Raw genomic sequence first — 12,477 nt, forward strand, 5'->3', positions numbered from 1 at the left:
ATGAGTACACATTAACATTTCCCACTTCTTTTCATAGTGTCTGATACACTGGAGGGGAAAGTTCTTGGGAATTTCCATTCAGTTTCATCAGAAACAAGGTTTATTACAGGTTAAAAATGACAATCTTCTTACTCTTCTTATTTCGTGGTCAGCTTTTGTTGTTCATAGATTGGAATGACATCTTGTATATCTGAGCTGTGTCATTTAGTACCACAAAAAGGAAAACATCTTATCTTTTTATGTGGCTAACAATATCTGGAAACAATCCAAGCTTCTTGTATCTGCTATCACGTGTTTTCCAGTTTGCAGTTGCTGATTTTGAAAGTGAAACTAAGAGTGAAACTGAAAACGTCACAAGACCAGGAACATCCCCTAACTCACTCTAGACCAATCAGCATCCAGAGTCTGGGGCTGAAGGTGTGTCTAAGAAATATGGGTAGAATATCAGGAAGCTGCATTATAAACACAACTCAGACTGAAGTTAGACTGGAGTGAACTAAAGCTCCATTCAGTTTCATCAGAAACAAGGTTTATTACAGGTTAAAAATGACAATCTTCTTTACTCTTCTTATTTCTTGGTCAGCTTTTGTTGTTCATACCTCAGATATACAAGATGTCATTCCAATCTGTGTGATATAGTACCACAATAAGGAAAACATCTTATCTTTTTATGTGGCTAACAATATCTGGAAACAATCCAAGCTTCTTGTATCTGCTATCACGTGTTTTCCAGTTTGCAGTTGCTGATTTTGAAAGTGAAACTAAGAGTGAAACTGAAAACGTCACAAGACCAGGAACATCCCCTAACTCACTCTAGACCAATCAGCATCCAGAGTCTGGGGCTGAAGGTGTGTCTAAGAAATATGGGTAGAATATCAGGAAGCTGCATTATAAACACAACTCAGACTGAAGTTAGACTGGAGTGAACTAAAGCAAACCGGTAAGAGACGCTCCTTCATTCAGATCATTATAGCACCTGTGCTGCTCTTATATCTGCACACAATACAATGTCCAGTGTTTCACACTCAGCATCAGCACAGCAGCAGATTCTTCATGTTTGTTTTTGCTCCTGCAGTTGATCATGTGTGACCGTGTGCCATTGAGATTTGTGAGTGAGTGTATGTGTGTGTGTGAGAGTGTGTGCGTGTTACAGCATTTCTATGTGTCTTACTCAGCCTGCTTGTGTAGTTTGATGTGAAAGTGTGTTGTTAAAGCAATATTTTACACAAACAGAAAGAGGAAAGGCTGCTCGTGTGGGGAGTTATTGTACTGTCTAATTGTTACGTTCCCGTTTTATAATTAATCTAGGGGAATAGACTCAAAAAAGTCAGCAATATTGAGAGTTGGGTTTAACGGTCTAGCAAGGTGAAGTAACAAATTTACCAAATTACTAGTGCCCAAGGGTCCAATAACACTCAGAGATAACCTTAAAGGTGACCTATTATGCCCCTTTTTACAAGATGTAAAATTAGTCACTGATGTCCCCAAAGTGTGTATGTGAAATTTTTGCTCAAAATACCCCACAGTAGAGCCCTGCACGGGCCTCAAATATAAGCCCTAGCCCGGCCCTTGTCTGACAGCTTATCAGAATTACCGACCGAGCCCGTCTCCCAAAACAGCTTATACTACTGTTTCAGCTATGAAAGTAGTTCAGTTTTGTATGTAATGGCAAAGTGATGATATTTCCTTTCGTAACGACCAAGCGGCCAGCGCTCTGCTGCCTCTAACGTTACAGATCCAGTAGAGAGAAACTGGCGGACGCTGCTATCAGCAAAGGAGAAGAGAGAGATTGGGAAATTGTGGACGCAAAAGCAAATTTTAAATCTGAAGTGTAGAGGCATTTCGGTTTCGATATGCAAATCGGCGAATACGACAAACATGAAGAGCCAAGCTAAATCATTACCCCGAAAAGTATCGTAAAGATACAAGGAACAAAATCCAGCCGGGCCAAAAGACTATAAAGAAAGCATTTACAATCTCACTCCCCCAAGACAAAATCACAAGATGCATCGGTGAATATATGCATTTACATTTAGTCATTTAGCAGATGCTTTTATCCAAAGCGACTTACAAATGAGGACAATAGAAGCAATCAAAATCAACAAAAGAGCATATATAGCCAAAGACCTACAGCCATTCTCCGTGGAATGTTGATATGCTCATCTTCCTCATCATTCCTCAGAGTGAGTGAGTGAGTCAGTGAGTAAACGAGGTGAGTGAGTGAATTAGTGAGTGATAATTTATTCAGCTCTAGGTCCAGCTGCAATAAGTAGGCTGCTATTTTTATTTTTACTGGGTTGTTTTTGTTTTTCAAGAATTGACCCATCTCAAAGCCCACCCTCTTGTCTTGACCCTTCATTCACAATTGTTGCTTTCCTAGCACAACAAAGCAACAGCATGTGATTGGAGGCAAAAGAAAAGAGGCCTTAAAATAGACCAATTGAGGGAGTGACTCACAATCCTCAAAACCCGATTGTCTGAGAGTTAATTTTTGTTTTAGCTGTTAAAAGTTGACAAAATAAAATGAAACTTTATTTTATTTTTTATTACTGGGTCTGATAATTTTTTTCCTTGTTATGAAAACTGAAAACACTATACTTGAAGTTCCTGTTTCAATCTGACTTGACTGTTATTTTGCACTTTAAAGTTGATACCTAATCTATGAGGTAGTTATGTTGTAGCATAGAGACTGATGTTACCTCATATCTCTAAGCAAGTTATGATTCGAGGATAAATGTGCTCCTAATACGGTCAGAACTTCCTGCCCATATTCCCATTTTATATAACCTCTATGGCTCTAGAGGTAGCAGGAAGGACAACCCTTTGTTTGCTAGACATTCCTATATGATGAAGTGTTGAATAAACCACTACACCACCCCTTACAATGTATCTATATAATCTACTGATGTAATAATAAACTTTGGAGACGTTCATGACTCTTTCCATGGGCCCATATCTTATGAATGATAAGGAACTGAGAGTGTTTAGTGACGAGATAACGGGGTTAATTTATTAACATTCAGTCACTATTTAATAAACACTTATGGCACTTTTTTCCAAGTCTTCATTTGTCTTTTTTTGTTTTTGTTTAATATTTAAATATCGCAATAAACATTGTATCGTGGACTTAATATCGTGATATTATCGTATCGTGAGATTTTGATATCATTACGTCTCTATTACATAGTATTACAGATAGTCAATCTAAAATGGTGACTGTGCAATAACAGCTGTCAACCAGCTTAGTATGCAAATGAGTGTCCAGACTTATTTTCCAAGTGCTTTTTTTTTTTTTGGTTGTGCATTCAGCATGTTGTTGGCTTTTGAGAATGGACAGATGTATTCAGTCTAGTGCTAGCTTGCTAGTTTGCTGTAAAGTCCAGGCCGGGACATCTCGACCTGCTTAAATGGAGCACTAAATGTTATAGCTGTGTGAGTACCTTTCATCGAGTTGAATATGAATGCAAATTCAAGGCTATTTCCAGTTTATTATTCTAACTTCACAAATGTGGTTCTGCATCTTAGGGGGACTCGAAGCATGACACAAACATCTTCTGTCTGGCTGTGTTACTGAGCAGCACTCTGGTCTACAACAGTCGAGGGACGATCGACAACAGGGCTGTAGAGGAGCTGCAGTATCCTTCTGAACATTTATCTAGATTTATTTTCCAAGTGCCTTTTTTTTTTTTGGTTGTGCATTCAGCATGTTGTTGGCTTTTGAGAATGGACAGATGTATTCAGTCTAGTGCTAGCTTGCTAGTTTGCTGTAAAGTCCAGGCCGGGACATCTCGACCTGCTTAAATGGAGCACTAAATGTTATAGCTGTGTGAGTACCTTTCATCGAGTTGAATATGAATGCAAATTCAAGGCTATTTCCAGTTTATTATTCTAACTTCACAAATGTGGTTCTGCATCTTAGGGGGACTCGAAGCATGACACAAACATCTTCTGTCTGGCTGTGTTACTGAGCAGCACTCTGGTCTACAACAGTCGAGGGACGATCGACAACAGGGCTGTAGAGGAGCTGCAGTATCCTTCTGAACATTTATCTAGATTTTAATTAATTAATTCATTTATTTATTTGTTTATTTGCAAAAGAAAGAGATTGTTCAGATGTTTACCACCATTTCACACATGAAAAACGTGCAAATGTGCTTGCTTTGTGAATGCTTTATATCAAAAATATATTTATATAGTTACATGTACTACAGTGTAAAAACATGACTGGCAGAAGTTAATTAATTTTAATTGCAATATTCCATTATGCAGTTTTTGGCAGCTAAACCCTCTTCTATCTCTAAACCTAACAATTTATTTAAAGTATACACAATATAAAGAAAAAACATGATAGACAGGCAAGTGTAATCACAATAACTTATTTCAAAAGTGACAACAAGCAGTACCAAAGTAGTCCAAACGAAGTTTAATTTGAAGTGCTGTCTGGTGCTGTACAACAGTATAGAGTGATGTATAGAGTAGTGTTGCACGATATACTGGTACTAAAAAGGTATCGCAATACCCTGCTTTTAAAAACAGTATGATTCCTCTTTTTACCAGTACCGGTTCTTTAAGAATGACAGCAGTTTAATAAGAGCCGTATTTCCTGAGTTGTGTCGACATGCGGCACCAGGACAGAGTGTGTGCAGCACAATATTATCTAATAGCTTAGATAATATTGAGTCTAACATACATGTTGTTGATTTTGATGATTTAACAAGTTTATACAATTCTTCCTTTCCTATATTAGAGAATGAGTGGAATTGTTCCTCAGGGGATCTATAGAGGATTATCTGATGCAATAGTATCATTATCTGACAGTGATAGCATCAGTTGGGAAATGTCTGCACCTGCTGATGGTTTATTTTTTGTTAATTTAGCCACTGTTTTGAATAAATGCCTGGGGTTGTGTTTGTTTTCTTCTAAAAGAGATGAAAAGTAAGCAGATCTAGCAGTTTTTTAGGCTTTTCTGTAGGAGGAAGTACTTTCCCTCCATGCAATATGAAATGCTTCTAGTTTTGTTTACTTGTTTTCACCATTTTCCAGGCTGCTCTCTTTAGGACATGAGTGTGCTTGTTATACCAATGTGTTGGAATGTTTTCTTAATCTTTTTTAAGCGTAACGGAGCAACCGTCTAAAGTGCTAGAAAAGAGAGAGTTCATAGTTTCATGCTGAGGAGACAAATCAGGAATATTATTTACAAAGTCTTTTGTCATAGAAGTGATGGTTCTACCATATTTGTAACAAGGAGTTGAGTTTTTAGCTATATGGATTAAGCACAAGACTAGAGAATGAGCTGAGATATCAATGCTCTGCTGCAGAATTAAATCTAGAGTTTAGAGTTATTTAATTTAGTTATTAAAAAGAGTTTAGAATGTCTATAAATGCTTATCCCAATGCATCTTTTTTATTATCTACATGGTGCGTCATATAATATCATCTAGTGTAATATAATATCCATCACTTCAAATGAATTGAACTTGAAATCAGACCTTTGACAAATATGGAAAATATTGCCATAAATTGTAGCAACACCTTCCCCTTTACTATTTGGACGCAGCTCATATCAGTAATCTTGAGGGGTAAAATCGTTTCAAGTAATGCAATCACCTGGTTTTAGACAGGTTTCTGTCAAACAGAGCATATCTAGGTTATGATCCGTGATCGTATCATTTACAAAAAGCACTTTCGTAGAAAGGGATCTAATATTCATTAAGCCAAGGTTTTTCATTTTTTTATCTGTCTTATATATATTTTGTATTTGTTGAATATCAATTAAATTATTGCCCTTAAATTGGTTTGGGCATTTTTTGTATTTGTCTCTATAGTACGATATCTAGGTAAAGGGTTCTCTATGTATATTTTCATTTCCAAAGAGATTTCCTGGAACTAGAGGACCACAGTGTCATACTGCCTGCATTTAAACAGAGATTGCTGATCCATCATACAGGCAACCAAGAATATTTCAATAATATTTTTCAAAAGTGGATAACCATTGGCATTATATGTAATTTGTCTCATCTCATCTCATCTACCTCCGCTTATCCGAAGCCGGGTCGCGGGGGCAGTTGTCTGAGCAGATTCCCCCAGACTTCCCTCTCCCCACACACCTCATCCAGCTCCTCTGGGGCAACCCCAAGGCATTCCCAGGCCAGCTGGGAGACATAGTCTCTCCAACGTGTCCTGGGTCTGCCCCGAGGCCTCCTCCCAGTGGGACATGCCCGGAACACCTCACCCAGGAGGCGTCGAGGAGGCATCCGAAAGGCATCCAAAGCCACCTCAACTGGTTCCTCTTAATGCGGAGGAGCAGCGGCTCTACTCTGAGCTCCTCCCGGGTGACTGAACTCCTCACCCTATCCCTAAGGGTGCGCCCAGTCACTCTGCGGAGGAAACTAATTTCTGCTGCTTGTATCCGCGATCTCATTCTTTCGGGCATGATCCAGAGTTTATGACCATAGGTGAGGGTAGGAATGTAGATCGACTGGTAAATTGAGAGCTTCGCCTTAAGACTAAGCTCCTTCTTCACCAAAATAGACCGGTACAATGACCACATTACTGCGGACGCAGCACCAATCCGTCTGTCAACCTGCCGCTCCATTTTTCCCTCACTCATGACCAAGACCCGAGATACTTAAACTCCTCCACTTGAGGGAGCAGCTCCCCCCCTCCCCCCAACCTGGAGGGGGCAATCCACTTTTTTCCGACTGAGAACCATGGCTTCAGATTTGGAAGTGCTGATTCTCATCCCCGCCACTTCGCACTTGGCACATCTCCTGTGCACGCTGCAAGTCTTGATTTGATGATGCCAACAGGACCACATCATCCACAAAAAGCAGAGACGATATCTTGCAGCCACCAAAATAGACACCCTCCGCTCCCTGGCTGCGCCTAGAAATTCTGTCCATGAAAATAATGAACAGAATCGGTGACAAAGGGCAGCCCTGGCGGAGTCCGACATGCATCGGAAACAGGTCTGACTTACTGCCGGCAATGCAAACCAAGCTCCTGCTCTGGCCATACAGGGAACGAACAGCCCGTAACAACAAGCCCTGAACCCCATAATCCCGAAGTACTTCCCACAGGATGCCACGAGGGGCAAACTCCCAAATAGGCAAACTCCCATGAACCCTCCAACACCCTAGTGAGGGTATAGAGCTGGTCCAGTGCTCCAGGGCCAGGGCGAAAACCGCTTTGCTCCTCCTGAATCCGAGGTTCAACTACTGGTCGGATTCTCCTCTCCAGTAACCTGGCATAGACTTTTCCAGGGAGGCTGAGGAGTGTGATCCCCCTTTAGTTGGAACACACCCTCCGGTCCCCTTTCTTAAAAAGAGGGACCACCACCCCGGTCTGTCAGTCCAAAGGCACTGTTCCCGAACTCCACGCAATGCCGCAGAGGTGTGTCAGCCAAGACAGCCCCACAACATCCAGAGACTTGAGAAACTCGGGGCGGACCTCATCCACCCCCGGAGCCTTGCCACCACAGAGTTTTTTTGACTACCTCTGCAACTTCAGCCAGAGTGATGGACGAGCCCCCCGAGTCCCCAGCCTCAGCTTCCTTTACGGAGGGAGTGTTGGAGGGATTGAGGAGATCCTCAAAGTACTCTTTTCACCACCCGATGACATCCTCAGTTGAAGTCAGCAACGCACCACTTCCACCACAGAACGCACTACACACCACAGAACACTGCTTCCCCCTTCTGAGCCGCCGGACGGTTTGCCAGAATCTCTTTGAAGCCTCTTCCTCCATGGCCTCACCGAACTCCTCCCAGGCCGAGTTTTTACCACGGCGACTGCCAGAGCCGCGTTCTGCTGGGCCTGCCGGTACCCGCCAGCGACTTCAGGAGTCCCATGGGTCAGCCAGACCGGATAGAACTCCTTCTTCAGCTTGACAGCATCCCTTACCTCCGGTGCCCACCACTGTTTTCGGGGATTGCTGCCACGACAGGCACCAGAGACTTTACGGCCGCAGCTCCAAACAGCTCTGGCAACACCAGAATAGTGGAGAGTCGAGAAGAATGGTTCCAGAACCCAAACTGTGAGTGGAAGTGAGCCCGACTATATCTAGATGGTATCTCTCAACCTCCTGTACCAGCTCAGGCTCCTTCCCCTCCAGTGAGGTAACATTCCAAGTCCCAAAAACCAGAGTTGGCACTCGAGGTTTGGGTCAACCGGGCACTCGGCCCCGACCACCGCCCAAATCACAACGTACCGGCCCCCTACGGCCTCTCCGGCAGGTGGTGAGCCATAGTTTCGGGCTGAGCCCAGCCAGGCCCTGTGGGCATAGACCTATGTAATACGCAATTTGTGTATTTGAAAAACAAAATAGGTGACAAGACACAGCCTTGTGGGACCCCAGTATTTACAATGATGCTACTAGATTTAAAACCATTAACTGAGTGTGGACACTGTTCTTGAACTGATACCTGAGCTTTCTCCATCATCGCGTTGAGCCTCTGCCACGCTGCCCTTGCATTTCCCTGGTGAACCTCTCCTCCATCTTTATAACAGTGCTTGGCAAGCTTGGTTTTAGTATTGCATTATTGTCTGATATTAACATATGCACCAGATATGTAAGCGTGTTAACATCGCAGCTGTTTAAAAGACAGCATTATTATAGTTGTCTGCAATGCGTTCAGCTGCAAGAGCATTATCAGGACCAGAGACACAACCATGGTCACTTGTGTGAACTCACAAGGTAAATAGCGAGGACATAATGGCACAGTCATAATTTCATGGGTCATGCGAATTGTAAAGTCAGTTGCCTATTTATCATTTACAGCAAAGCAAACCTGTTGTCAAATTTTGAAAACTACCCAAGCGACGTTAAATTCAATTTTTGTGCAAAAACAATGAAACAAATAAAACAATACAAATATACAACAGTTTTATATAAATAAAACAATTAAATGTTTAAATAATTGCAGAAATTCTATTCATTGTAGGATTTCAAGGTGGTCTTGTTTAAAATTATGTAATACTTTCATAATACATAATTATGTAAAATTGGCACCAGAAGTCACAAAGAACAGAATAAAATGTTATAATTAATAAATGACTCAACTGCGTTAAATACAATTGAAAACATAATCTCACTGATCATAAATACGACAGAATCAACCAATACATTCCATAAGGCACTTCCATTCATAAATATTTGTAAATGTGTACATCTGTAAAGTTATTTATTCATAAATGATGCTTTAGATGCTGTTAAATCAATATTATACATTTTATTGTCTATGTAAATGTACATGGTAGAACCACACTTATTGTAAAATACATACAAATACTAATGGAATCATGTTGGACAGTCACTTTGTGTTCATACCTAAACAAACTGTCAGATATGTTACTGAACTAACAGAGTGCATCAAGGTCAAATCATCAGACGAGGATGTTGATGATTCAAATGAGTTTGTGAAGTTCTTCCCTAGTTTCATCTGGGCAGTGAGGGACTTCACTCTGGAGCGAAAGATTGATGGCAAAGATGCAACAGAGAATGATTATCTAGAGTTTGCTCTGAAGCTGAAACATGGTAATTTAAGTATGGTACCAAATATTATTTTAAGAGCCCTCACAATCACTATCACAATGAGCTCTTGTAATGAGTTTTTCCAAACTTAATGGTTTATCAACAGATCTTTCTTACACTTACATCACTTATTCTGGTTCTATTTAAGATCCAAGTTTTGGGTGTACTGCATTTTGTTTAAATTGACTTATCTAAAAAAAGACAAATATCAGTTTCAAATCAGTTTTTCTGCTACTGAAAATGATAGCATAGGATGCAACTTTGCAATATGTCTAAAGTTAAATACGTTAAGTCTTAACTGTTTCACATGGGGGTGAAATGTCAAAAAAGAACCCAAGATCACCCCAAGATTCAGTTTTATTTGAAACTCTAGTACAGAGCCATCAATAGTTAGAGGTACTGAGCCAGTTTTATGGAGCTGGTGAGGTAAGCTGAGAAGCATAACTTCAGTCTCATCATTGTTTAGAAACAGAACATTGTTAGCCATCTATGTTTTTTGTCAGAAATACATTTAACTGGATAATTTTTATCTGGATTAGATCAGGAGTATGTGATGTTCGGTGTCTTGCCCAAGGACACTTCATCGATTGGTTAGGTGAAACTGGGATTTAAGCTGGGAATCCTCTCTCTCCCAGTCAACATATCTACTCCCTGAACCAGTGTTGTTCATCCACAGCAGATTGTGTTCTCCCTGTTCCAACTCTAGATCAGTCGTTCTCAATTCCAGTCCTTGCGACCCCCTGCTCTGCACATTTTGTATGTATCTCTTACACTTCAGATATTTGTTCTATTCGACCATAAGTGCTTTGTAAAGTGGATATCCCAGGATATTTTGCCAAGATTCCCGTTGGAAGGGAGCGCATATATTCCATTTAAAGGGCGTTAAAGTTTGTGAGATGTATATACAGGTGTATATTATGTCACTTCTCTAGTAAGTTTTGTCTGTGTGAGGACACTGCAGACTGCGGCGTAGCGCAAATCCGTGAATGATTGTTCTGAAGTTTAGTAAACTTCAGTGGATTTCCCATGCTCAGGGAGTAGGGAGCAATCAACACTGTGTAGGGACCATGTCAATCAGAACACAGTTCATTTATTAAGCTATCTTACAATGAGCTGGTTATCTGAATTAGGTGTGTTCAATAAGAGAGACATGCAAAATATGCAGAGCGGTGGTACCACGGCTCTAGATCAGGGGTGCCAAAACTCCTGGAGGCCCACTGTCTTGCAGAGTTTAGCTCCAACTTGCCTCAACACACCTGTCTGGAAGATTCTAGTGTGCCTAGTAAGACCTTGATTAGATGGTGCAGATGTGTTTAATTGGGGTTGGAGCTAATCTCTGCAGAACACTGGCCCTCCAGGTGCAGGACTGGATACCTAGATAATAGCATACATTTATAATACACTGTGGATGGAAAGGGTTCAAAGTGGAGAAAAAAAATGTCCAGTGACAATGTGGCCCAGAAGAGTAGCTGGATCAGCTACACTCTGCTCAAAGGACAGACACACTTTTTTTTACTTTACAAAACTCTAGAACTGAGAAAAGCTACAGCTTGTGTTAATCTCTTCTAGGAACATCAAAAAAAGTGATGGAGTACAACCTTCCCAGGGAGTGCATCCAAAAATTCTTCCCCTCCAGGACGTGCTTCACGTTCCCGTTTCCAACCGCCCCGGAGAACGTGTCTCGTCTGGAGAGATTGGATCCTGCTGACCTTTCCACTGAGTTCCTGGAGGTTACAGGACGTTTCTGCAAGTTTGTCTTTGACAAGAGTGATGTGAAGAAGCTGAAGGATGGATACACAGTCACTGGCAGAGGTGATTCAGAAGGACATTTGAAGAGCTTGCATATGTGCTTTCAGTGGAATTTCTATTGCTCAATCATTTTGTTTGACTTCTTTCCTACTTTTTAAAAAGTTTTGGGTCATCTAGCAAAAACGTACGTAGACACCATCTCTAGTGGGGCTGTGCCGTGTCTGGAGAATGCTGTGATCGCCATGGCAATGATTGAGAATCAAGCTGCGGTGAAGGAAGGGCTTGAGGTGTACCAGAGTGGAATGGAGAAGCTGAAGAACTCCTTCCCTCTGGAATTAAAGGTTGTCTCCTCGGAACACCAACGTCTCAGCAGCATGGCAACACAAACCTTCATGACTCGATCTTTCAGGGACACTGACGGGAAGCACCTGAAATCTCTAGAGGTAGGCTGGATATCTTGCTGAGGAGGTGCTTTGAGCTTACTGATAGAGAGATGTTCTTTCAGAGTAGTGAATGAGATCTGGACATTCTCCCTGATTCCATCTTATTTAAGCAGAAAGACAGATTAATGAAGATAGGATGAGACAGATGAAGGAGAAGATGGATGAGGAGATGAGGCTTCAGAGAGAGGAGGCCAATCGTGCCATGGACAGCAAACTGAGGGAGCAGGCCGTTCTGCTGAAGAAGGGCTTTCAGGAGAAGGCTGAGAGGATGAGCCAGGAGATGGAAGTGTTCAAGAGACAGAACGCTGAAGCCGAGAGTAATAGAGCTCGAGAGTTTGCAGAGCTGTTGGAGAACTCCAGCAAGAGACAGGAGGAGTCTATGGCTATGATGATGCAGCAGCACCGTGAACAGATGAAGGCTTTACAGCAGCAGATGAGTGCGCGCCCTTCGGGTAGATGTTGCATCATGTGAAATGCATTAAGAGGCATGTAATTGTACAATGCAATTTACTTACTGTAAAATGAGTTTGTACCTCTACATATAACAGTATTGTTTCCATATACAGTTAAACTACAATTAAACTGAGTGCTATCATTATTCAGATATGTAATTGACCCTTCGCTAAGACCTGCCCCCTTAGTTACCGGTTTGTGGCTCTTTAATGTGTTGTGACGTATCGCTGTAGCGTCTCAGATCAAGCAGCACATGTTCCTTTATTACTAGTTATAGCACAAAATAAACATGAATGAACATCA

General features: G+C 41.4%; 1 protein-coding gene across 1 annotated transcript; it reads left to right on the forward strand.

Annotated features, from left to right (window-relative positions):
- Window positions 1-3,851: 3,851 nt before the first annotated feature.
- LOC107571938 (guanylate-binding protein 2-like) lies at window positions 3,852-12,477 on the forward strand. The gene is made up of 6 exons (XM_016258325.1): window positions 3,852-3,857; window positions 3,920-4,029; window positions 9,342-9,532; window positions 11,099-11,341; window positions 11,441-11,725; window positions 11,832-12,477. Exons 1-6 carry the CDS (start codon window positions 3,852-3,854, stop codon window positions 12,191-12,193), a joined length of 1,197 nt encoding a protein of 398 aa, XP_016113811.1. The 3' UTR covers window positions 12,194-12,477.

This window comes from Sinocyclocheilus grahami, unplaced genomic scaffold (genome assembly GCF_001515645.1).
Source record: "Sinocyclocheilus grahami isolate Dianchi unplaced genomic scaffold, SAMN03320097.WGS_v1.1 scaffold1672.1, whole genome shotgun sequence".
In the NCBI taxonomy this organism is placed as follows: domain Eukaryota; kingdom Metazoa; phylum Chordata; class Actinopteri; order Cypriniformes; family Cyprinidae; genus Sinocyclocheilus; species Sinocyclocheilus grahami.